This window comes from Thunnus thynnus, chromosome 17, assembly GCF_963924715.1.
Source record: "Thunnus thynnus chromosome 17, fThuThy2.1, whole genome shotgun sequence".
Taxonomy (NCBI): domain Eukaryota; kingdom Metazoa; phylum Chordata; class Actinopteri; order Scombriformes; family Scombridae; genus Thunnus; species Thunnus thynnus.
This window is the reverse complement of record NC_089533.1, coordinates 15,705,649-15,732,342: the sequence shown is the minus strand read 5'-3', so window position 1 is coordinate 15,732,342 and position 26,694 is coordinate 15,705,649. Positions and strand designations below refer to the sequence as shown.

Here is a 26,694-nt window from a genome sequence, read left to right as displayed (position 1 = left end):
ATGAAATTTAGATTTTTATGCACTGTTCATGAGCTCAATTCACATCTAAACACTTCATCACTTACACATGAACCAAGCAGATTCTCTGTTGTAAAATAAAATCTGCAAATAGCAATGTTCAAAAATATTATTTTGTATTTATTGTGTTAAATGTTTAAATGTTCATTTTTGTGCAGTTTATTGAAACAACCCACAGTCATGATAAATGGGTAAATAAAACTGAGGAAATGTTTTACTTCTTCTTGCAAGATTGGGAGAATTAAAATATTGAGTTTGGCAGATGAAAGACAGAGAAAAACATGCAACGTCCAGTCAAAGCTAAGCTAAGCCAGGCTAAGCTTTTAAAAGATTTAATGTAGTCTCTGATTCAAACACAAATACAAAAACTGTGTCTCTGTTAAATCAACAATTTTGAAATGTTGGAAAAATTGATTGCACCATAAAAATGGTATGTGGGAGGAAAAAATAAAACAAAGGAAAATGTAATTAACCAAAATTGAACAATACAGCAAAACATCTGTTGAATAAATGTAATACAGTGGATTCTTCAGTACATCAGATAGTTTGCATTGTAAGCACTGTTAGATACAAAAACATTTCATTCAAAGGTCTTGTGTGGTGTACAAAACATATAAATAACCAAAAAAATGAGGATTTGAAACTTTAGCAGATGATGAATCAGGATAAGAATAACTTCTTAGTCATATACAAGCCTATTCACTAAGACAAACTGGCAATTATAAATGATCGTACTTAACTCTTCCCTCCCACCTCAGTTCAGAGGGCAATTTTCACACAGAGCCAGCAAAGTGAACAACAGCCGATGTGGAAAGAAGCACAAAGAGAGAGAAGCAACCCAACCCCTTCTTAGTCTCCCAGGACCGAGGGCAGTGATGGGAGAGAGACAAAGGCTGGCCCTCTCTGAGCCTCGGGAGGCACCAGAGCAGGAGGCCCTGCTGTTTGCGCCTGTTCTGCTCCTCCAAATGTACTCTCCATCAGCCATTCAGTATATCTGTCCCTGCTGGTAATGCTGGATGCCACCTTGATGGCACAGCCCCTTTGCCATGACAACGTTACAGGGATCCCACAGTGCCAGCACAGTGGTGAGGATGTCCGTGGATAAAGACTGGTAGGGCTCAGCAGTGCACTTCCTCAGTCTAAAGGGAAGTCGCAGGAATTCCGAAGTGACGCCCGGGCAGTCTGGTAGACAGACAGGAAGTCTTTGTATCGCGGGGCACACCCTAACCAAGCTTCCCCGAAGTGTTCTGACCCCGTGAAAAGAAACTCTCCATCCCCAGGCTTCACGTAGCACTGCAGGAGTGTGTGGATGTGTCCGTGCCAAGATGGGACTGACCGAGATGACCCAGAGGCAGCCACTTGTTGCTTGAACACTCCACTGCGCTGCCAGTACACCCTCGAGGCTGACACCTCCACAAGGGATGTCTGATGTTCAGGGTGGTGGGACACATTCTTGATATAGCCTCGGACAACTGAAAGAACAAAGAGCAGGACATCAGATCATAAAAATTCCCTCCAAATCTTACTATTATCCGAATGTTTTTCTTTTCTGACTCTTTCCTTTAGCCATTTAGCTGCTTATATACTCTCCCTTATCTTAAAATTAACAAGGCAGTATTGTGAGACTATTAAGGGACAGATATAAAGCTCTGAAGACCTATTGCTTCTGCTCTATTGCTTTCTATAAGGCACTCCCATTCTGCAGCTCCATCCACATCTGTTCAGCCTCCTCTGCACAGCCAGTAGAGCTGCTGCTTTTTTGGCCTACACCCAACCATAAAAACAGTTTTTTTTCTAAAAGTTTTTTTAAAGTCTCTCTCCAGTTATTTTTACTTCAAGCGGATGTTTGAGCTGCACTGTGCAGAATTATGTATGTGCAGAGATTGACATTACTTGGCTGTTTTTGTAGAGGTAAAGTTTATTTACACTCACCTTAAACCTCAGTTTAAATTATGTACATATGATTTGTGACATCACAACTAGTTTTCGAATCATGGTGCAATATTCAACTCACATAAGTGCACATACACTGAAATCTTGTGTCAAACAGTTAAACTTTTGAAATAAAAAAAAAGGCATATTCATAGATTTATCATTTTTAACATGATCATTGAACTTTAATCTTGTCAAAAAAAAAAACAACTTGTTGGACACAATTATTTTCCCAACAAGTATTTTATGTCTTAAATAAATCTGGATCTTGAATCTTTATCGCACTAAGATTTAATGAGAAATGATGCCCCTTTTTGGTGCAACTTCAAGCTTCACACTTCATATGGAAACACTCACATCCAGGAACTTTTATGCATGCTGGTTGCTCAGAGAAGGAAGACTGTATCTAATAGTCTCCTCTAGTCCTTTCCAGTTTGGCTCACATTTCATTGCTTTGTAAAGAAAAGATCATGATCTTAGTCGGAATTTAATAGAAATGTGTCAATGTGTTTATATGGTATGTCTTGGCTTAATAGAGTGAGATTATGAGTACTCACCAAAATCACTGTTGCAGATGGCCATTAGAAGTTCTGTGTCATTGCAAGGCCGACATGAAGCTGCGGGTGAAGGAAATCAGTAAAGAAAATGAGAAAGTGTTTTATTGCCAATTCAACTATGTGATTTATATCAATTTAAAGGACAGGTTCACAATTTTTCAAGACTGTCTTATGACAACAGTCAGGTGCCCAAACGAACATTGACATGTTTTTCTTGCCATAATCATTCCTCTTGTTCATACTGCCCATTAAGAGATCCCTTACATGCAATTTCAAAGTAAGTAATGGGGGACAAAATCCACAGCCCTCATGTGCAAAATCTATTTAAAGTTTATTTGAAGCTACTATGAAGCTTCAGCCATCCAAATTAGTCAAATTATGTCAATATCATTCAAAGTTGCAGTCTTTTTAGTGCCATATTCCCTCTCTTTCCGAAACTATGCATGATGCAAAGCACCATCTAGACTGACAGTGACTGATAGATAAATGTCACTCCTCCACCCCACCACTCCAATGACCTAAAAGCTGACACACACATACCATCTCCATTCATCTCCCTCGCATCACAGAGTGAAGAAATTTGGGGTTAAATGAAGGAATGCTGCGTCTGTGTTTGTGCTCCTTTAAGTGGTCTGCCTACTACACCGCCTGCAGATCAAAAACCCAAGCTAGTCTTGACCCCATGTTTGACTCCTATTGTATCTACTTAATTGAATGACCCCGTGCCAATGAAGGAGACTGCAGGAGTCAACCACTCAGCCAGACTGGCAATACAGAAAAGATAAACCAGCAGCTGTCTATTATAGACAGAGAATGACATCACCGCATTGAGAAAGGCCCGCACACATGGATAAATGCTAATAAAAATCCATACACAATGATGAGGCATTTGCGGAATCTGCAAAGTATTTGCAGTCTCAATTCAGGCCTCTTTGGACCGTTGCCCTTCAGCCGCCCTGTGGGTCTGCTCTGTCCTCTCTGCTTTGTCCCTCGATGGAAACCAGACAGCCAGACAAAACACAAGACTGACCAGCAGCTGCATGCTCCACTCGCCATGATTGGGGTCTGTATATAATAACCACTGTTTTTTCCTAAACTAGGGATTAGGACTGTCCAGCACAGGCCATGAGTCAGTGATTTGAACTGCCTGCGAATAGTCAACAGTTCATGCAAGAAATGGCTTTGAAATGGTGTCACTTTCTTATAATCCCTTTTTAAACTGTACAATGTCTTTACTAATGGTTGATGAATAATTTGCTAATGCTTTATGTTTTATAATTCTAAGCCATTAAGAAGAACAAATATTGGGTTGCCAGGTCATGGAAATTCTCCTTTTCTAATGTTTATTCTATTTGGTAATAAGACAGTTATAAATGCATTTGATCTAATAATAAATGTTTAGTAAGTGCTTAATATTTGGATTTTGGTCCAGATCCTCTGCAGTGTTTTAAAGTAATTTTTAAAGAAAAAAATACTAAAATCTTCTTGTTCCAGATTCTTAAATGTGAATATTTTCTATGATCACAAACTGAATATCTTTGGTTTATGGACCGTTGGTTGGGACAAAACAAGACATTTGAGGTTGCACATTGGGCTTTGGGAAACAGTGATCTACTTTTTTTTTGGCATTTCATGGACCAAATGACTAAATGATTAATCGAGAAAATAAGCGACAGATTAATCAATTAATCGATAATGAAAATAATATTAGTTGCATCCCTTAACTTGTCATAAGATCCAATCAAAGATATTTCAAAGAGGTTTCTCACAACCTAGCGACCTAAAAATTAGAATTAAGATTTATTAATGATCCATAAAGAAATTAGTAAATGATTTATTGACCATAAATATAGCCATTATGTATAACTTATACACCTTTTCTAATGGGAGTCTTGTCAGAAAGTTGTACCAATGAAGCCTCAGTACCGCTTAGAGAGGGTGTACTCACTCTGCAGCCCGCTGTGGCCCAGGTTGGGTGCAGCGCTCCTGTTACCCAGCAGCTCATATCTAAAGCCCATTGCGCGTCGGCTCCAGGCTCCATCTCTCTGCGGGCTGGCCTGGAGGTAGATAGCGGGCCTATGTGGTCCATCTGCCCGGAAACAGAACACCTGCTCCGGACGCTCGCTGTCCGTCACCAGGAGCTCCAGCTTCCCGGCCCGTTCAATGAACACACTGGCTCCGCGGAAAGAGGGAGACGGTTTGATGCAGACGGTGGTGCGCCGGGCTGAAGACAGGTTGGGCTCCAGGACCACTCTGACAGCCTGGCCCGGGTAGATCCACCTTACCGAGCCCTCTGTACAGCGAAGCCGCACCTGGAGTACAATCCTGGAGTCCACACCAGCTGCAAAACCGCTGGATAAAGCGGGAAGCATCAAATGATTCTTTCAGAAAGAGGTTTCCAACATTCAAATGACCACTGTCTAATGGCTCTATCAAATGTAAAGAAATCATTTACTAAGGCTTTATTGGTCAATAATAACACATTTTAGGTTCCCATTCACTGGTGTTTATAATTTATATTGGTAATAAGGTAGTTTTAGCCTATAATGTTAATAAATGCATGGATTTCTCACTAATAAGCCGCAGTTATAAATGTTATGTAAGTAGTTAATAGAGGGTTTCAAATCCATTGAATCTGCAGTAAGTGTTAATAATGTGAATAAATGGATTTATGTCTCTGCAGCGGTTGGTGGTCCTGCAAAGAGTTTTCACAGCCAAGTTATCACGTTTAACTATATACAAAGCATTAATGGCCTATTAATACAACCATTAGTTGCAACTTATAAACCCATCATAAATGGTCCTTCAAATCTGCTCTTTAAGCCTATTGTAACAATCTTCATCAAAAATGAGAAAAGTCCCTCACCTTCCAGTCCAGTTGCACAGATCAGCCGCACAGTGCCGCAACTGAAGAGCCAGAATATACATCGAAACAATCACATTTGGCAACATCTCACCCGCGGAAAGACAAAAATCTAAAATTAAGTTGACGGCAGTGCATGGCTACAGAGAGTTTCTCTGCTTGAGAGTTATACCGAGAGTACAAGAAACCCTCTGCTGCACCGTGATGATGTGATTCAGCTTTAGGGGAAAAAAAGGATGAGGGGCGATCCACTTGTCCTCTCTCTCTCTCTCTCTCTCTCTCTCTCTCTCTCTCTCTCTCTCTCTCTCTCTCTCTCTCTCTCTCTCTCTCTCTGTAATTAGGACAGATCCAGTTGTTGGGGACTGCTGGCCTCTGCAGGTCTTTACTCTCTAAAGAGAATCAGTTTCAAAGCCTCCAGCCATCAGTGCACAATAATTCATTCACTTCTGAGGCTGTCAGTGGTTTCTTATGTTACTTTAACCGAGTTCTGAGTTGAGTTATACTTGGCATTAATAGCCTAAATGTGAATCCTCTTTGTTTTTTTTACTTGAAAATTGCGCACTTGAAAATAACTAGACCCCCAAAAGAAAACAAATTGTGAGTCATTTTTAGCATGCTTTATGCTGTTAGAGCAATTAATCTCATTTATGACTATATCATTTCAAAAGTAGGCCAACTGAAAAAAAGAAGAAAAACAAACAAAGGGAAGAAAATATAAAAGTGTCTGTGTTTCTGTGCTTGTAGCTTCATCTAGTGGCAGGATGACGCAACGCACAATCCCCCTCACATCTGGAGGGCAAAATGTAGTCTCTCGGAGGCTTTTCTGGCCCGAAGAAACCGACAGCAGGAGGCTATAACTCAACAATCGCCAATACTGTAGATAAGTAAAAAAAAAAACTGGAATGCGTTACCAGCTTTCAGCAATGATTAATCCACCGATGATGAGCCGTTTCGCTCCATTTTAACCTGCAGGGGTTCCTGTGCAAAAATAATTTGGCACCGGTTCAAGGTCTTGCCGGTGGCGACATCTTGTGGAGGTAAATTAGTGGACCGTAACCACGCAGGCCACTCTAAGGGCTGATGGCTGCTGCTCTCTCAAGGTTTGCTTTTAGCCTATAGGCCCTCGGGCAGCAGCAGATCAAAGGGGTTGAGGTTTTTGATGGGTATGTCGTTGAGTAAATTACACTCATATGGAGAATTTTGGCCAGATGTTGTCTCAGCTGCAAGAAAATCCTTTCTCTATTCCATAGGGGCATCAAGACACATAAATCCTGAACTGTGGAAGAGATCCTGAATCTCATCACATGTCAAAAACTCAAATTTACAAAACTTATAGGGATATATGCAGCTGTGACAATATATTAGGGTATATGATACATTTTAGACATGGAAAAGAAACAATGTTGGCTCTGCATGAATGCTTTTTTTTATGATTTTGCTTTCTAAAAATGTCTGCTTCATCATTTTCCATTAAACTACCATAAAAAATGAGGACAGTAGCCTGCACACTACTTGAATATCGCAGCGGTCTTCTTACATTTGTTGGTGAGCCAGAAACCAACCGCAGCTCCTTCGCAGGAGTACAAGACAGTCAGAGAGACAAAGCAAAGTCAAATGAATGGAGGCTTTGTGTCTGAAAGGAGCGGCCTCTTATTGGCACAGTGCGCTCTGAATCCTTGAGGCCTAATGGACCGTGGTGATGTCAGAAAACACTGTCATTGGTGGAAATAAAAAGCAGGTTACCCACATGATCATAACCCAACTCAACACGGGGTCACAGTTTCCGTAGTTCATCCTGGGTCTCTATTCCCTTTCAATAGCACTCAAATGATTAGGTTATGTCTATAAACAATCTATTAAAATCATTAATAGCTCGGTTGCCTCAATAAATTAAAACTACCAAAATAATTAATCTATATCTGCATTGAGGCCACAGGCTCGCCGTCAACTTTAAGGCCTGACTTCAGACTCTGGGAGTCTAATTCGACCGCATTGATGATGATGATGATGAAACAAGAAGAGTATGTTTCTATGTTTCAATTAACTCCTCAGTTCTTGGATACGTTTCACGAAGCGAAACTTGAAAAAGATTGATATTAAAATAAACATAAAGGCAAATAAATACCAGGACTTCCTCAACTTGAGTTCAGGCCTTCACTGCTTGAAGTCAACCGGTGCCGCTCCCAGAAAACGTTTCACTTTTTGTGCAGATTATTTTATTATTATATTGATTCTTTTTGAAATTACGACAGAAAATAGCATATTTTTCGTGGTTCCAAATAATGTGATCCGCAAGTCAGTGTTAGAATAATTATCATATATTTTTTGGCCGTGACCTCTGCATAGTAGTGCAGCCGTAAGGCCTTTAATTATGCAGTTTACAAAAATACTACATTTTGCCGTCTAATCAAGTATTTTTAGATTAATCTGAAAGCCTACAACATACATGCACAATCTTATTTCAACCTTCTAAATATGTTGATTATTTCTGAAATCAAAGATCCCATAAGCACACTAAGTGCAAGTTATTATTTCGGTTATTTTGTACGGTCCTGCTGCCTAAAAACTTTCTAATATACTTACTCTGGATGAAAGAAAAATATATTTATTTCAACCTCTTACTCGGTAGCGTTTTGGTTGATAAAATCAAACAGCATGTGAAGATGGGAGTAATGGTAGGACTGGAAATGATGTTCAAAATCCACACTCACTTTTCCAAGATAAAACAGTCTGTACATACTCAACTGATTATTGGCCTTGTCTTTTTTAGATGTTTTAAAAGGGCTGTGATACAAACATTTAAGTGTAAAAAGCGCAACAAAAGCACAAACTTACAATGTCACTTGAAATTTTAATTTTTTCAGCAGCGTATTAAATATTGAATGTACACATTTGAACGTTACATAGAAAAAATATAGTATTACAGTGGGCTTGTTAGTTTGTAGCATGTTAAACAATTATTCCGGCGTATATTCGCCTTCTCTGACCTACATCAAATGCAAATACTCATCTTTTATCTCTGAAAAAGCCTTTGTCCGTGCTGTTCTCTCTGATGGTGACTGTCAAGAAGTTCATGGTGACATCTGTAACGGTCACAGAGTCCAGGTTGGTGAAACTGGGGGTCCAAGACGAGGCTGGTCGCGTGGATAAATCCTGGATGGACTCTGACTGTCTGGAGATGGCAGCCGGTTGTTCCCGGGGCAGACAACACTCCTTCACCTGATGGCTCCGGTGTTTTGCAGAGTGCTTGCCCGGCTGAGGAATAGACATCCCGGCCAAACAAGTAGTCCTTTGACCCCCCTGATCACCTTTGCGCACATCTGGACGGAACGCGCAGGTGTAAGACAGGCCTGCGCCCCCCAAATGTCTCTGCTCGCTGCTGGATTTGGGCGTGATCGTGGTCTCCTCCTGAAACCTCTTTGTCAACTGGATGAGGCTTGGATCTGACGTCTCTCCCCGATGATGCAAGCGTCGGGGCATTTTGGACAGACCGTGTGACACGGGCTCCTCCAGTAACCTGCTCCTTTTGGTGTCAGGTTCTGCTGAGCCGCATGCATCTTCTTCATCATAATGCAGATGAAGCTTGGGTTTGCGCCCTCTCTTTTTGGGGAAACTGGCCGGTTCTTGGACTGCGAGAGACTCTGGTGGAGCAGGTCTGGGCCTCCGTTCTGGCTCTGGTGGTCGGATGTGGACACTTTCTCCTCTGTTGACTGCGCTCGGTGGGAAGATTGTGGGAACCACGGCGCGTAAACCCTCCCGGGCCCTCGGCGTTATGACAGGCTCCGGGATAGGATAGGAAACCTGAATCCCCCTGGGAGGCTCTCTTCTAAATTCATACGTCTTTCCTTTGGCTTTGGCTTTGGCCTGAGGACAGAGCAAATACGGTTTATGTGAGGAGGTTTTCCAGAGATGAAATTTTAAAGTCTCCTGAGGAAATTTAAAGGTTTAAGAGAGGCAGCTGGAGATCTGTTAGGACGTTCAAGGCCTCGTCCTAAAGAAGATTTGTTTTTTTAAAGGAATGCACGGCTATGAAAAGAAAAATAAGTCACATACATAATTTATATTATACGTTATGGATGCTTAAATTGTACCGTAACTTCACCTCATGAAAGTCAAACAATGAGATATTTTCTTTTGGGTTCAACTGTCATTCCATTTATCTGTAAGTCTGAATCAGAGTCCAACAGTTTCGGAATCAATCAACCAGGTAGTTGTCACATCATGGAAATTATTCATCATCTGTACCATTTATGACACGCCTAAGAGAGGCGAGAGGATGAAATGAACCTGAAAAACCCGCGAAATGCGCAATCAAAAGATTCACCAACCTTCAGGAGAAATGTCTCAGGCTTGGGTCCCCTCTTTTTCGGCCCGAACAGTTCTCGCTCGCGTTCCCTGATGGATGAAAATAATGATACGAATCATCATGACAACACATTAACAAATACGTGATTATTTGATCTGTAATTAAATCGGAAAACATTTTTCCAAGTGAGGGCCAAACTCTGCCAATAAAGTGAGATTCGTCCAATTTTCAGGGCAGTTTTTATTCTAAAAAAGTTCAATCAAAATGAAAAACGAGTAAGAATGAAACAGATAAATTGCTTGTGATAATAAGAAGATCTTGAAACTAGTTTATTTGAACTGAAAATTGAATAATCTCGCCCAACTGAAACTTGTTGTCACTTTCTTTACTGAAACTTAGATTTATGAGTCAAATCTACACTAAATGTCTTATTTGTATGGACATTTTTGAAGTACAGAATGCGCGGTGCCATCTCTTTTTCTGCAGAGAGGCCTACTGCTGCGCTGTCAAAACCTCACCTCTCCTCGAAGGCAGCGAAGAGACGTGCATCCAGAATGTTTTCCTCCGGCTCCCAAGTGCTGTACCTAATATGTCACGACAACGAAGAGGAGAGGTGTTTGGCACCACACAGAGAGCGGGTCACACGCCAACACCCTCACACACACACACGCGTTAAAATACTTTTGTCAAAGCAATCTCGCTGTGTGCGCTGCAAATACAGACGACGTAGCGGACAGTGACGCATGGTGAACCCAGCCATTGCTAAAGCTATAGTGTGGACTTTCATACATCCCAGCGGACTGATCCTCACACATATACAACACCTGGCTGTTAAGCACAGGCGACTTGATATACAGTACACACTGCACAACAGTACACAGAGCAGATGATATGGATAAAAAAACATCCACAAGCTGAATTAGGGCAGACTCTGAGGTGGTGCAGTTGTGCGAGCGGCCAGGATGGAGCGCTGTCCTTCACAGCCTCGGATATTATACTCACTTCTGAGACCAGCCCTTCCATTTCACGAGATATTCCCAACGACCCTGCAAAACAGATCCGTAACATATTCAGGTTATCAGAGGATGGCCTGTCGGCGCTGCACAATCAAACGGTTGCGTAATAGGTGTGGAGACACAGGCTGTGGGTAAAAAACGCAGCGAATACCCGTCTGATTCTCCGTTTAATGATGGACTCGGCTGCGAAGACGCTCTCACCGACAGCCGAGAGCTCCATGATCCACCATGCACCTCGTTTATTTCTGTCGCTATTATTATTTTTGGCTTCCCCGTGTCCTCTCCGGGTTGTTTAATTCCGCACATCCCATAATACGCAATCTGGAGAGGACGTCATCACGTCTTTTTTTCTGTTGCCAGGCACCGCAGTCGGTAGGACGGATCGCGGTGGAGCACATTGGCTCAGTTGTTGCTACGTGCTCCGAGTTTCTGAGTGAAGGGGCGGAGTCCCGCTGCTCTGGCTGCTGTACAGGAATGTCTGGCACAGTGGAATAAGCGGAGTCAGAGGCTCCTAGACCCTGAGACCTGGACTGGGACCCCCTGAAGTCTCTAAGGGGTGTCCATGAAGCCTAAAATGAAATAAAGAATCATTTAATTTCACTATGATTTAATTTATTATATAGAAACTCAACGACAGAAGAGGATGGTTTGTTGAATAAAATGTTTCACCCTCACCCACAGCTCATTTAAACATCTGTAAAATGTGTTTATAGCCTACATGTATGTAAAAACATGAATAATTTATCATTAACAATAATTTAGTATCTTGACAAACACAAGTTCCTGCATAAATAATGTATCAAACAGGATCATAACCGGTATATACTGTGTCCTTATTAAGGATGTTTAAGACACTGGCCCCAGACACACACTAGTTAATAGTTTTGATATTGATTATTTAAAATAATTTTTAAAAATATATAATCTGTGTCAACATATTTTCATTTGCAGTTTCACCTGTTTCAGGTTCACAGAGCTAAATATCAAAAGAAAAGGGCCCCTGCGTTACTATGCAATGCCAAGTGAACTTTTGCACATTGTGTATAAATTCAGATTTTACGCACTAACTATCTGCCGTTTAATAAAGCCACACAACGACAGACAGAAAAACACAAACAACTTCTTTATCATTATTTGAACCTATGTTTTTAGTTGGTCGATTCTTTATGCGGATTCCAGATAATCTACATTGCATTATATATCTAGCACCTTCAGAAGTCTGCATATTTAGACGTATATGATTAGTGAAAAGCGAGAAATGATTTATTTGACAGTGATTTTTTTTTTACAAGACTGTCGACTCAAATTACATGAACGGTAAATGTGGTTCCAAAATGAGCGTTTTCATATTGATTGCTCCACTCAAACGGATGCTGGATTTTCTGGAGGGTTAATTGGGAGTTTGTCAAGTTCAAGTTCTGGATGAGTTCTACGTTTAGTGAAAGCCAGAAAGCAAACGTGAGAAAGCCAAAGTGAAACTTCACATTGTATATTGGACTGAACCCAGCAGAGTATAATCTGTTTGGCAATATCATTGAAGCTTTTTGAAATTAAATCTCAAGTTAAACCTAAAACTCTTTTGTAACTTTTGTAAACCAACCTACAAAATATGTATTTCTTTAATCAATACACAGAAACACAGTTTTGTACATCTGTAGTCAAGACAGATGTTTCATTTGATTGAAACTTTTTAATTCAATCTTCATTCCTTCTTGTATAAATCTGACCATGAGGGCCTGGTGTTGAGATTTAGAAAATAAGCATTCAGTTATTCCATTTTATTTAATTTTTAATTATTATAATTTTTTTCCTTGTTTGTTTCTGGCTGTTGTTTACCTTAAAAAATAAACGAAGTACTAAAATGTTATTGAATAAAATTGTTGTATTTTATCATTTTCTATATTATTATATTATTGTTATATTATTATTATTATTATTATTATTATTATTATTATTATTATTATTATTATTATTATTATTATTATAAATCCTCAGCCTTTTCTATAATATATTTAAAAAACGATGGGATAAATTCATTCAATTAATCACAAAAAATCTAAGAACGAGAGAACTGCGGAGCATGTCATTCTCTGCAGGCCTCCGGTGTAATTTTACATCCATCAGCCATTCATTTCAGATAATTAAAAATAAAATAATAAGTAATGTGGCCCAAATTTTAAAAGGAAACATCCAGAGGAACATAAGTGTATCTCAATCCTAACAGTCTTTTACCTACCAACACGTCTAGGCCATCCACTTCATCCTCTCTAATAAACTGAATAAATGGCATTTGAAGGTTAATTAATCTATTCAAAATGCTCTAAACATAAAAGACCATTCGCACTGTACTGGAAATACATTTTTTTCCTCATTTATAGATTTCTACTCCGTTTCTTTTCTGTTTTGCTCTTCTTTATTTTTCCAGTTTGTATATTTAAAAGGAGCACATACAGAGATGCAGCCTGCGCAGCCTTGCAGTAGCCTAAGAGTTTATTCACTCAATAATACGGCAAGTTTAAAGTCCAAGCATCAACTAACTTCCACCAAAAGCTTTTTGTTTATGCATTGATTAAGTGTCTGTGGACCAGTAATTTCCGTCGACCGACAACAAATTATTTGGACACTGTGGCAATTTTAAGAGTTTACAGCCTTCATATGCGCAGAGAACTAAAAGATGACATTGCAACAGGAATCCTTGTCGTTATTAAACACGATTTTAACGCGAATCTTTATTGTTATTTGAAAGATATTGCCTCAAACATTTATTTCTCTCCATTTGTTTCTTGATCTGTGCTCTTCAATATGTCCTGTAAAACTGTGAAATCTGGACAGATTCACCTTAAATTATACCAAACCAACCAACCAAATGTTCTGTTTTGCAATTAATTTTAATTATTTGCAGAGTTAATTAGATCAGGTGGGATCATGTTGCAGATGTGTAAAATGGAATCGCAACACAACATCACAAGCGCGGAGGCGTTTTGTCCGTCTTTGCTCTCGATCATGTTAAAGATAATGGATGATACATTTGCTGTTATCTGTCAGTTTCAATTCCCCCCGCTGTGGAGCAGACAAAGGCGGGCGCGCCGCGGACAAAAGATGCGTTGTAGCTGCCGTCGAAATATGGACCACCATTTTGATAGTCATAGTAGACCGACATTTCCTGTCGGTGCTATAATGGCTATGGTTTCTGCTTAGAGAGAAAGGCGGCTGGTGCGTGTTGAAGGGAGGCAGCCTCACACTGCACGCTGCTGCGGTTCTCCATATTTGGCTGCGAGTCGTTGAAAAGTGAGTCTGCAGGCTCTAGTGCGGAGCCGCAATGGCGACAGCCGTACATGAATAAACAGAGCTGGCTCTGTAGGAACATTATTGGCTCTCTGGTTTCTGGGCAACTGCTGCACACAGTTCGCTGTTCACTGTACTACTTACCGGGCGACATTTTCTGCTCAAGGTGGCTCAGACTGAAAACCACAAGCGAGAAACTGTGAAGCCGTGTGCGTCTGACCTGCAGTTTTGCCATATTTTCAGCGCATGCTTCGAATTAGAAAGCATCCTTTACAGTCTGATGCACCCCACCACAGCACCGGCTCTCATGTCTCATGCTGCATTAACTATTTGGGGTTTTTAGGTTAGATCTATTTGTGTTTAACAGTTCTGTCTTGTTCAAAAAAAAAAAAAAAATGCATCCCCACAACAAAGAAATGAAAGGTCTACTGATGATATTTCCATCGCTATTTGGAAAGAAAACCAAGACTTTAAAAAAATAACACCTTAATTCATGCAATTGCCTTCTATATTTTTAATCCTTAAATGTTGTAGGCCTATTAATAATTGATTTTATGAGGTGGCTCAGGCCTCCGCCGGGTCACACAGCTGGGCTTTGAATTTGCCAAATGATCTTGCGTGTTGACATGATCCTGTGAGGCTGCACACCAAACCAAGACTGAGCAGGCTGCCTGGTACGATGATAAAGGGGGAATGTGAAACATCACACTTGGTCTATAAATATGTCCCACTGCTCAACGATGTTTCAGTTTCCTACTGATGCATGACTGACTCTCATAGCTGGTTCAAAGACATGAAAAAGGCCCATATAGCTTACATAGGAAAAGAGATACAGAGAGAGAGGCATGTGGGTTGTGTGTTCATGGGTCATATCGATTGATATCAACTGAGTTTCGCAACTGAGAAAATGTGCAACGTCATTCATGTATTTGACCGCGATTTAGACACGTCCCTTAAGGGCCTGCTTAGATTAATAGATTAGTTGTCATATTTTTTTGCCCTCATTTGATGTCGGTACACAGGTTAACACTTAAAATACCTTCTTTTTTTCGTCAATTAATACATTAATTCCGATTATTAAATAGTCACTGTGAGTGATAGTTGAATTTGAAGTGAATTAACTTTCTCACTTCAGTGGATTTTTCTTATCCAACACAAGATCCTGGAGAGGAGAGAAAATGTCTGTTTTTAGAGGTGAAAATTTCGATAAAGGTTGAGAATGAGTCAGCTGTAAAGTTGAGATAAGTCTTGCGAAATTGCTGCCCAAACTGCTGATCCGTGAGATCTATACTGATCACTGATATGTAAAACTAATGTCACTTTTTTTTTGAACAAGTTGTAACTCTGGAGCCTTTGGTGTTCCACCTATTAGACTTTATGATATGGAAATCATTTTAATTATTTCTATGAGAAATGACTCTAAATTGACAACAAAATCAAGATCACAGGGGAGCTCAGGGAGAAGATTTATTCAATTACAAACAGGAGAAAATGCCTGGAAACTATTTTAACCAGAATGTACATGAGGAAGGCCTTACTTATTTAAATAATATAGTGACCCCAAATAAGGCCTTGCAACAGCACTTTTTTACAGACAAATTTGCTTTTTTTTTCTTTGTAGCTTCTCTGCAGCTTTCTTGTTCTTTTCCTCTTAAACTTGCTCTGTTGTCTGTCAACATTCTTTGATAAGCAACTCCCCTGCCTAAACTTAAGAAGACAGCACACACACACACACACACTTTCAAGGGCCTTTCTCTCATTCAATCTTTCTATCAGCCTGAGATGCTAGCAGCAACAACATAACAACCTCTGCCTTCAGTTTTCAGATCAGCTATCCTTCGAAAGACGAAAAGGTCATGATTTAAATTTCAATGATGAAAAGTTGAGCAATGTGTATCTGCAGCTTTGTGGGTCTGTCATCTTGTTATCTCAATTTCACTGCATGATAATAATATAGGGAGGAATCGCTGTGTCATGGTGACACAGGCCTGCTCAAAGACAACATCCCTTTATATAAACTAACCCTTGTGTTGGAAATGCCATGAAGCCTGTTTGGTGACACATTACATTTGAATGTCACATAATTGATGCCCCTCCCTGAAACATTGTGCTGGACTGCACACACATTTATAAGCCAATGTGGTGGCCAAATACCTGCCCTCCATAAAGCCTTTCTTCTTGATACAATCTTAAGATTAACATAATAGACGTTTCTGCCCTCCTCCAGTTATTTTGCGTGTTTACATTCCTGCTTGGGGTCGAGCTGCAATAGAAAAATAATGCATGGGTAAAGTTTTGATAATACAAGTGACTGGTGCAGTTACGCAATACAGAGGGCCCTTTGTGCTGGATCATTTGTGATTATGCAACGCGATCTGTTTTTCTATTCATGGTTCACAACCAAGTTAGTGTTTCTAGTGTGTTTAATGTTCCATTCTTTGTCTCAGTAAGCAAAGATGCTTCAGATTAGCATGAACAATGATACATTAATCTCAAACATACTGAATCACTCGGGGAAACTATGAAAAGATTACCCATAAAATAAATAAATAATGTTGGTATATCAACACACAACATGCCTAGTTTGCACTCACCAAATATTAACACAAGAAATATTAGAAAGTCATTTCTCTTTCTTTATTGTTAAACATACCATCCAATAAGCTGCACCAACAGCAATAAGTCAACCAACTCCTGGTAGAACACACTTTATGACAATCATTGTGACTTTGAACCAAGTGCAAGAAAGAATCAACAAATTAAAGCAAAAGCAAAAGAAAAAAAAAAGAAGCAAACAGACTCAAAAATATCTTTCATTAAAAGGACTACCTGTTCACTGGAATCACTTGCAGCTTCTGATGCAGAGAACATCTTGTAATTGTTTTGAACAACAAATGAAATGTCAATAAATATGCACTCTTCATTTTCATGATCATAGCATTTTAGCATTGTTACTGGTTTTGCATTAAATGTGCGTGGAAGGCAATTTAGACCCACATGAAGGTTACATCCAACAGCTTTGACATTTGAATTTTCAGCAGCATAAACTAAACAGCCTGCACTCATTGGATTGCATTTAACAGTATACAAAGCCAGCCTTCTCATTTAATCTGTATAACATACTTGTAAGTAACCCCGGTAGCTTTTTCCACAACAAATAGCAGTCACATGTGTTCTTCAGATTATACAATAATGAGCTTCAATAGCAAAATGAGATGAATATTGCTAATCTGTTACATTGGGAGACTCCTAACAAGACCAGCATACGTTTTAAAGTAACTCTAGCAATATGTGCGACCCACAATAAGGTAATAAATCACAACCTAATAATGGAAAGAATCAATAAGTCCTCTTAACGGGAAGTCATATGTTTGATAAATGACATCATTTTCTTAATGGTAACTGACCTTTGTGAATGTACATGTCACATTTTAATCTTTAAATGTTTGCTAAATGTGAATTGTGCAATAGATTGGGTTGCAACGGCACCCCCGCCGACAGCTTTGTTACGAAACAAAACCTGACAAAAAGAAAAGGCTGGGGCATTGCTTAAAAGTTGTTGACACAGCTGAGTGTGTTCCGCAGTTGTTACTGTTTTTATACTCTGTTCAGACACACCCGCTTTTTAAATGTGCATGTCATGGCTAATAATCTCTTTTAAATGAGCCACAAACAAAACACTGAACAAAATATGCCAGATCAGATCGAGGGTACCAATGAAATAAGACTTAGAGAGCAGCAGTTTCTCCACTAGTAACGAAGGTACATGACGTAAATCAATGTATGAAAATGTAATTAAGTGCTTTCAATTTGATCTTTGATCACTGTAGACTCAACAAGTTCTTCTCTACCTTATATTAGGACCAAAATAAGTGATATTATTAATATAAAATATGTATAAACCTTCATACATCTCAGGTTATAGGTTTGGTACAGGTATGAAACAACAGCAAAAGTATCCCATTAAGCTCCATATGACAAATAAACATTTTTTTTAAGTGGAATACATCCACCTGAATGCATTCACTCAAATCCTCGAGGGCACTTTCTTGGCTACAACGTCACAGAGGAGTTACGGTATAAAACATTATAAGAAACATACTGAATTTGAATGATAAATTATAAATTTCCATATATACAAAATTCAGATGTTTTTACATATGAACATATTGACAAGGCCATTAAATCAGTCACTGGTAAGTCCCATTTTACACTTTTTTTTTTTTTTTTTTTTTTTTTTAGAAAGAAACATATTCCTTGAAGGTGACAGTGAGACTGTTTGTTGTGATGTCAGTGATGATGATATTTCCCATAAAAGGGGAGATTTTTTTAACAGATGCTTCTTGAGACTTCTCTATGGATTTCTGTGTGTCCTCTGTCACAGTAGGTGTATCTTTAACAGCAGGCTCAGGCTCAGGCTCAGGCTCAGGCTCAGGTTCAGGTTCAGGTTCAGGCTCTGGCTCTGGCTCTGGCTGTACATCCAGCTCCACCTGCTTCTTAGTCTTTGGGCAGCTGAGATCCATCGGCTCCTCTTGGCTGCCAGAGTCCATAACATCATATGTAGGTGCACTGCTGTAGCGAGGGCCGCTACAGTGGAGGTCCATAGGTTTGTCCTGCGGTGGAGTGACCACAGTGCTGGGCACACTTAGGCTTCTGGAAGTCAGGAAGGTTTTGGAAACACTCCGGTCCTCCACAGGATCAGAGAGTTTTCGCTTGCGGTCATTGGGAAAGGAAGGAATCCTGATGTGGTCAATAGACGTAGCAGTTGGAATGTTGGTGTCAACAGCCCAGGACGTTGGGGGTGAGCTAGCAGTCAGCTGTAGGGGCAGATCTTCCGGTAAATCAGCCTGACCCCGAGCCACTTCAGTGTTATATTCCTCTGCTGTGCTTGGCGAAGGTTTGGAGAAATGTCTGTCCTTTGGGGAACACTTTATGGGATGTTCTGCAGCAGGTGGGGAGCTGCCGTTACAGATCTCTTTGGGGATACCATTCTCCGGGTGCAACTGCTCCACCATTTTGGTTCTATGTGCTGGATTGTTTACTGATGGTTTGGTGTTTTGGGGTTTCTCTTCGCTTGATGATTCCCCATGTTTACCCTTTGCTCCATGAACCTTGTTACTGTCCATGTACTTGCTCATGACAATAACGATACGCCCATTCTTGTTTTTATTCTTGATTATCTTCATTTTGCTGCTAATAGCACTAGGGAAGGTTGCATCTTTAGGACTGGGTTTGATGGCATGTTCGCTCTCAGCCTCTTTAACAGCTGGTTTCCTCACCTCTACTGCCAGCTCTTTTACTTTGCTCAAGCAGCCAGTGTCTTTGTCACGAACCCATTTCTGCTGCAGTGCCAGCGGTAAGTTCCAGCCCGGGTTGGCTGGTTTACTAGCTGGTTCCTGAACTTTGACCACCTCTTTAAACCTAGAAACCTGTGCATAGTACATATTAGGGTCAGGTTCATAGTGGTGGTGCTTCTTGCTGTTGAGCTGGTAGATGAACTTCTTCTTGCCGTTGGTTTGCTGGTCAGCAGGGACCTCCTGGCTGCTGGGCTGGTACTGATGGTGCTTCTTGCTGTTAAGCTGGTACTGTTGTGGCCGGGAGCGCTGGACCTGGACGGGATCTGACTTGAGGCTACTCTCTGCATCCTGGGGGGTTTCCTCGAAACCTGCAGGAATACTTGATCTTCGGGCAAATGAGGGAACCTAAAAAAGAGAGAAAACACCAGGTTAACATTTCAGCCATTTTCATCAAAATCTTACTGTCAACTCAAGAATATAATCAGTTGGCCACATAAAGCCCTATTCTACTGATACAAATAAAAATTAGGCCAAATTAGGGGAGCACCTTAAAGGGTTACTCCAGCAATTTAGTGTTGCACTCCCATAAAGGTGAGGGGCTCACAAGAGACAGATTTAAAAAAAAAAAAAAAAAAAAGGTTAAAAATCAAAGCAAAAAAGAGAATACAGAGATATAATATATAATATACAGAGATATCCTGATTTTTAGTCCCTATATCAAGCTCCATAAAGACCAGATCCTACATTTCCCATAATGCATCAATTCTTTTGTCCCTCCATGCCCGGTAAGTTTAATTCAAAATCTATACCCACAATTTGTAATGCATGGTTTTCTGTTAGATGAGATAACCCTGATGACATCACTAAGACGTCATCAGGGTTATTTTCTCGGACTTGACAAAGCGCATCCAGAGCCTCAGAAGATATTATGTTTTCACAGTATTATTAGTATTATGACAAGTAAATTGATTTTGTCACAGTAGCTAATCGCTATCTGCTAAAATATGGCAACTTGCATGCTAAAATTCAGACATAACTAAGGACTACAGGATGCTTAAGCGTTTCAGAAAGTGAACTAAACTATCCAATCAGGACTCTGCTTATGACCTCCCTCCCACCACCTTGTCCCCTCCCCCTTCCTGTACAGGCTGACCCCTCTGGCCGTCAGAGGGGCACTGCCGCGGAACGCTCAAGACGCTTTGGCTGTGACCTTAGGTCAGTGAAGTGCCACCAGACATGACACGCTTTATCCCTGATTGCTGGCCACGTGTGACTCTGGCAAAGTGGTATGCCTCTTAAGGAGTGACACTGCATAGCAATCAGGTCTGAGTCTCTCAAAATATATAATCACATTTGGCTTAGAATAAGGTCCTGTAAAACCCTGAGCTAAGATAGTCAAAGCATGACAGAGTGATACTTTCAGCCATCTATTTCTGTCTCTGGAACACATTCGCAAACATGGAATTGAAAGAAAACATTCTCCTGATTTAGATGTAAAAGGTACATATCCTAAAAATATTAAGCTCTCTTTAAAAAAAAAAAAAGAAGCAAGAAACTGTGTTTTGCATAATAAGCTATTTAGCATAAGGAAATAATGAACATGCAGACAAAACGAGAGCACTCAAGCAACGCTTATGTAACCTCAGGCAACAAACCCAGTTTCATGTGTGGAGAGCAATCCAGCTCTAGAACCCTGTCCTCTCTTTGCCTTTCCCCCATCTCTCTTTCTCAAAGAAACCTATAAATAACCATGACCATAATGACAGCAGCTCTAAAACACCTGACAGGAACCTTCCCCCTTTTGGCCTCTTACAGAACACTTCAGAAAAACTGACAGAAAGGCTTGGAAACAGACGCTGTTACGTTGGTGATGATTCGTTGATGATCGAGATGATGGAGACAATTACCTGGAGTAAAAGATGTTTTGGTTTTGGCCCCCGTTTGCGATATCCCATCAACTGCTCCTGCCTCTCTCTGTGAAAACAAAAGATAATTACATTTTCTTGTGCCTTCTATACACAACACCTCATTTACCAGACAATGTTCCACCTTACTACATTAAAAAAACTAATTATATCACATATAAAATTACAGGTTTGATATTCAGAGTACTCATTCATTTTCTTCTACCTATTCAAGGTCAAAAGTGGAATTTTGATTTGGAGGACTAATGAATGCCCACACGTGACCCACTGCAAAGCATTATGGTCCTTATTTGCATAGCTCTCCATGGTAATTGTCCCATTCCATATTCTCATTATCCTGGAGAAATTCAATTAAGGCTACTGTGGGGAGAATCTCTTCTTGTCTTTCAAACATCCTCCCTCCTGCAGCACACCATTCCTCGTCTGCGCTTTCACTAACGTTCAAACTCTAATTAGGGTCATGAGGTAGGGATGAAATGGGATAAATACAACATTGTGGAGTACTTCTCGGATACACGCTGCTGTTGAAAGCATGTACACATGCATTGTGCAAGTACATTGAGAAAATGCAGGGGGATAAATGTCAGACTAACAGACTACTCTTGGAACTGGTTGTTTTTGGCGGTGAAAGCCAACAGGAGGAGGAGTAGATAAGGTGTTACGGTGGTTGTACTGACTAGACCGAGCACTGTCTGTGAAATATTGCTCCCTGATATAAACCTTGACTCATCATTGGCTCATAAATAACCAGCCGTGGGTGAATGCCGGCTGCACGCAGGCTTCACTAGGAGTGTGTAAACTCCACACTATTGTTGGCCTTTCGCTACTGATGTTCAAACTATTGGGGCTGCCAGAAAATTGCCACAATAAAAAGTCTACAGTTTAATGCTATAATGTGTGCGATTTCAAACAGCGTCCAACGGGGTGACCCCTATTCACAGAAGATTTGGCAATTACAGCCTCCCTTGTCGGATCCCCTCCCCCATCCTCTGGGAGCAGAGAGGAATCCACACACACAGCGCAGAGGCAGCCCTCCATGACCATCAGCACTGAGCCAGACACACACAGGCAGGCAGGCAGGCTGCGGGGGAATACGAGAGCGGTACACTGGAAACGCTGGAGAGTACTGCGTGTCAATTAGCCTTTTCAGAAATCTGAATTCCTTTCCCCAGCCATCATGTCTTTACCCAGTCCCATGAGCGGCCTGATGGCCTATGGAGGGAGTATATCTCAGAGGCCTCATGGGTCCAACAACTCATACATAATATTGTCTTGCATGTGCTCATTGTGCTGTAGGGATAAAATGACAGCAGCATTTGTATTCATTAACATCTCAACCTCTGACTGACATGTATGTGATTGTGATTATTTTACACACCACTAATGGTATGACTCCTGACCTAAGATAAGAGGCAGGTTGTCAGTGAATGCATCCACTGTAAGATATTCTGTTTTCACAATAACAAAAGGCTGTAGTTGCATGCAGTATGTCAAGAGTTTTGTCTTGGAAAAACACATGAAATCAGCCTGCAAAAACAAAGCTCATCCTATTAGAAGATCTCACACTGGTACCATTGAAGTGATGGGAATCCTATCAGGCAGCAGCTTGGATTCCTCACATTAAACCACAACAAACCACTGAGCTTGTGTCCTGCAAGCCAAATGATAACAGTGAGGCTTTCCAGTGCAGCTGAATTAGCACCTGTCCTGTTAAAACCTTACAGCTGAGCAAATTAAACCAGTGACAGTATGGATGTGAAACAAATTAATGTCCACATGGAGAGCATTGCTGTTACATGTTTAATGGTGTATTATGTACCCTTGGGCAAGACAGACTGCTACTTCTGTTTTCTATGTGAAATTGGGTCATCCTATGCGTTGAGCCCTGATCCTGGCGTAAAATGTAATAAGATAATAATTTGTAACATTTTACATCACATCCACGCATATTTCCACCTATCCAATCCTTCCATTAGTATGATTTAGGAATTCTCACTACCAGATCTCCAGCCCCTTTCCCCAGGAGACAGTCCTGTGGGGAGGAGGGGGATCAGTGATAGAGTTACTGGAGCGCCCCTCCTCCCATGCCCATATAAGGTCATGGCTGAACTGGAGGCTGCGCGGCCTCGTCCGAAGTCCACATCTCTCACCTGTGTTGAAATGCAACGAGGAGCCGAGGGTCAAGGATGTTTTCCTCTGGTTCCCATGTGTTGTATCTGCAGAGAGGAGTAAACAACTGTCAGAGAGACAGCAGTCACGTGCAAAACTTCCTTTTTCTAACTGACACACAGGCCTCAGTCTCTGTCACAAACACACACTTTCTCACACGTTCACCTATGCTGTGCACTCAGTGTAGAATAGACAGGTAAGACAGACCTTCAATTATATGTCTAACAAATGAGAATTTGGGACTGTTTCCTTGCTGCAAGATGATTTAATTTGCAAGGCCCACAAATAACAAATGGGCTACTGGTCACATTCCCGCTGCAGCAAATCAACCACCAACTGCACAACAAAAATGTCAAACAAGAAAGTGTCTGTATGTGCTCTCCAAACGGTCCTCCAGCACCAACATACAGTCGGCCATTTTAGCACCACTGTCTCGTAAATTCGCTGGCAGAGCAGAAATAATTAAAACGGGATTACATGGCTGTGCCTACCCCCTTCCCTCGCATAAATTAGTGAAGGCATCCGCGGATACACTGAAACACATACCGACCGCGCTCTCCAAGCTCTCTCTCACACACACTCACACACAAACAACCACACACAAACACACAGTAGGCGCACGCCCTTGATGAATGGCATTTTTTTTTAAAGTAACGACACTTCATTTGTGTTGCAAAATGTTGCAGTCTTTCACTGCAGTGGTAAGATATCCTAGATTTTTTTTTTTTTTTTTTTTTTTTTTTTTAGAAAAGGTTGCATGAAGACTTACTTGGGAGACCAGCCTCGCCACTTGACCAGGTACTCTATCTTGCCCTGTGATGTTAGAGAAGGAGTAAATGTTGGTGAGGCTGTTATTAAACGCAATATTTCAACGTCCGAAGCGCTTTTGCAAATATGCTCCCCTCTCCGTTACCTTGCGGATGCGTTTCTTTTCGATGCCCTCCACCGCAAAGACGTGCTCTCCGGCGGCAGGGAGCTCCATTCTCGCCTGAATCCGATAGCAGGGGACGGGGAGTAGGTGAAATGTTGGCTACGCACCGTCGATGTGCCTTCCGCTCGATGCGTGCTGTGCGCGCTTGGTAGTTTTCCAGTTGTATCCAAATCCAACTGTATTCCCTCCACCTCTCCTCGCGCTCTCTCGCTCTCTCCCTCTCTCTCTCTCTGTCTCTCTCTCTCTCTCACGCTCTCCCTCCTTTGCACACTCCACAGTCCTGGCAATGAGCATACAGATATTCACAGTAGTGCGGCTGCGAGCAGCTCTTTTCGTGCTCCAGCTCGGTGCATGACGTCAGGAGGGGAGGGGGAGGTGGAGACCTTGCACAGAGGTTGGGGTTTATCCCGTGCGTACCGGACTGCAGGAGGGATATGTGGAAATTCAAATAAATCACAACGTTACTGTCACAGCACATATGCATGAAATCGACTTGTGCAGTTATATTTTTTTTCTTTTCTGTACCAAGGTTGGAGGGAACCCCTCCTCCAACATCTGATGATGTATTCACATGAGAAAACACTTTGAGTGGTTGAGTTTCTTGTGTGGATGTAATTCATAGAAAATGCGTTTGCAATAGCAGACCAATAATATGATATTAAAACAGACTAATAGAGGACTGAAGGTTCATTTAAGTGTTTGGAGAGGGCATGAGGGTCTGTCTCAGCCTTCTGTGGATACAGTGAGGATAGCAATAGGGAGAAGATAACAGCAAGGTCACAGAAGAAGCAAAAGAGTATGGGTGCATACCAGAATTTGAAACTTTCTCTCACATTTATGCTTTTAAATATTATTGTAAGTGAACACAGAATGAAGGAAGTATAAATACATCTAGTATTTTGAATGCTGCAAAACTGCACCTGGGGGCAATGAAATGCACTTTTTTTTGCTGTCTCCGCAGCAGTTGAAAACAGTTTTATCAGTAAAGAAAAAAAAAATGACAGCACTGTGTCACCAGAGCTTCTGTTTATCACTTTAACTGAGGCTGACGCACTGATGAAAGAGAAGTTCCCCTTTTATTTCCGATCCCCTTAAAGCAGCAGTTTTAGATGTGCAGACGGAGGCTTACAGTTCGATCTGCTAACAGCGCCGAGCAAATATAGGTCACACATACTCTGATCGTCAAACCAGTGCCATGTCCTCTGGGCTCAACTGCCATTAATTTGACACACAGCAGAGGGTTGCTGTGCAGCCTCCAGCCTACCTGTGGCAACTTTTCTAATCGTAAACTCATTCGCTGCCAGAGCGCTCAGCTCGTTTCCACTAAATCATCATTACAGCTTGTTATTGGTTGTAATATATGTCCATCTGCATCATGACAATTTAAATCCAACAGCATAAACCACATCACCAGTGAGCTTGTACTTTGTGCTGCAAATGTCATCCGCATTAACTCACCTAATTTATGGGGACTTAATTAAAAACATGAGAGAAAACGCGCATCAGTGCGTAAAATACCTGTTTCTGTGAGTAAACTGTGATCTAGACACATGATTGTCATCAAAATGCAGCATTTCATTTGTTTATGTTGTATTGGAAGCGTAAAAAAAGAATTTTACAAGCTTAACCCGATGGGCTTTTTTTGCTCCAAAAATAATTCAGCACCACAAGGGTTAATGGAGCCTAGAAGCAGAGCGGCAGCGGCCAGCCTATTACATACAGGCACGATATATCTCTGCCCTGCCATATAAGGTAATTGACAGAAAGCGCCGAAATATCGCATTTTACACTAATGAATTCCCGAATTTGAGACCTGAAATGGGCACAGGAGAGGGTGAAGACTCTGTCGGTTGCAAACATGCTCGATTAAAGCACCGTATTTTCGCCCAATCCTTGTTTTTTCCTGTGCCCTTCAGCCGCGGCCAGGGAGCGCATACGCCCTGCTTCCCTAGCAACAGCATGAAAGAAGAGAGAGAGAGACAGACATACACATACACACACAGAGAGACACACACACACACACACACAGAAATTTTAAGTTTCTGACAAACAAACGAGCTCCAGATAAAATGGCACCAATGAGTTGTCGTTTCCTCGAGCATTATTTCGTCTATCAAACGATCTTTTCGAATTGAAATGCGCATTCAAAAGCATGGAGGGTTTACAGCGTTATAAAGCAAAAATTTGGAGTTGGAGGTATTCTCTGTGATCTCTATTTACTCACCAGGAACCCAAAATACAAATTATGTATCATTTTTGTGTTTGCACTGACGGCAATGACGCCTGAAGTCTGCGTCAAGACAGAGATCATCATTTAGAAAACCCTCTGACTCAGCTTTTCGGCAACGTCTGATCAGAGCTCAATATAATATAGTCTGAATATATTTTGTAACAC

The 26,694-nt window shown here is 41.0% G+C and overlaps 3 protein-coding genes across 3 annotated transcripts; all 3 read right to left on the bottom strand.

Moving 5' to 3' along the window:
* Positions 1–113: 113 nt before the first annotated feature.
* LOC137200969 (meteorin-like protein) lies at positions 114–8,062 on the bottom strand. The gene is made up of 4 exons (XM_067615731.1): positions 5,374–8,062; positions 4,456–4,859; positions 2,508–2,567; positions 114–1,490 (listed from the first exon to the last, which is right to left on the bottom strand). The coding sequence occupies exons 1-4, from the start codon at positions 5,457–5,459 to the stop codon at positions 1,153–1,155; spliced, it is 888 nt and encodes a 295-aa protein (XP_067471832.1). The 5' UTR covers positions 5,460–8,062; the 3' UTR covers positions 114–1,152.
* A 139-nt stretch (positions 8,063–8,201) lies between these two features.
* cbx8a (chromobox homolog 8a (Pc class homolog, Drosophila)) lies at positions 8,202–11,120 on the bottom strand. The gene is made up of 5 exons (XM_067615730.1): positions 10,844–11,120; positions 10,679–10,722; positions 10,195–10,260; positions 9,699–9,765; positions 8,202–9,234 (listed from the first exon to the last, which is right to left on the bottom strand). Exons 1-5 carry the CDS (start codon positions 10,910–10,912, stop codon positions 8,377–8,379), a joined length of 1,104 nt encoding a protein of 367 aa, XP_067471831.1. The 5' UTR covers positions 10,913–11,120; the 3' UTR covers positions 8,202–8,376.
* Positions 11,121–16,600: 5,480 nt separating this feature from the next.
* Positions 16,601–24,663, bottom strand: cbx4 (chromobox homolog 4 (Pc class homolog, Drosophila)). Its single transcript, XM_067616054.1, has 5 exons — positions 24,282–24,663; positions 24,138–24,181; positions 23,350–23,415; positions 21,182–21,248; positions 16,601–19,679 (listed from the first exon to the last, which is right to left on the bottom strand). The coding sequence occupies exons 1-5, from the start codon at positions 24,348–24,350 to the stop codon at positions 18,216–18,218; spliced, it is 1,710 nt and encodes a 569-aa protein (XP_067472155.1). The 5' UTR covers positions 24,351–24,663; the 3' UTR covers positions 16,601–18,215.
* Positions 24,664–26,694: the final 2,031 nt, after the last annotated feature.

Bases quoted from the DNA above. Each gene is read 5' to 3' on its own strand.
- cbx4 (XM_067616054.1), bottom strand. From the start codon at position 24,350: ATGGAGCTCCCTGCCGCCGGAGAGCACGTCTTTGCGGTGGAGGGCATC. The intron at 24,182-24,281 runs GTAACGGAGAGG...CTAACATCACAG, and splicing joins AAAAGAAACGCATCCGCAAG to GGCAAGATAGAGTACCTGGT. The intron at 23,416-24,137 runs GTAAGTCTTCAT...TCCTCTCTGCAG, and splicing joins TGGCGAGGCTGGTCTCCCAA to ATACAACACATGGGAACCAG.
- LOC137200969 (XM_067615731.1), bottom strand. From the start codon at position 5,459: ATGTTGCCAAATGTGATTGTTTCGATGTATATTCTGGCTCTTCAGTTG. The intron at 4,860-5,373 runs GTGAGGGACTTT...CGCTTTATCCAG, and splicing joins CTGTGCAACTGGACTGGAAG to CGGTTTTGCAGCTGGTGTGG. The intron at 1,491-2,507 runs GTGAGTACTCAT...TTGTTCTTTCAG, and splicing joins CATCTGCAACAGTGATTTTG to TTGTCCGAGGCTATATCAAG.
- cbx8a (XM_067615730.1), bottom strand. From the start codon at position 10,912: ATGGAGCTCTCGGCTGTCGGTGAGAGCGTCTTCGCAGCCGAGTCCATC. The intron at 9,766-10,194 runs GTGAGGTTTTGA...TTCATCCATCAG, and splicing joins TTCGCTGCCTTCGAGGAGAG to GGAACGCGAGCGAGAACTGT. The intron at 9,235-9,698 runs GTTGGTGAATCT...CTCTGTCCTCAG, and splicing joins CTGAGACATTTCTCCTGAAG to GCCAAAGCCAAAGCCAAAGG.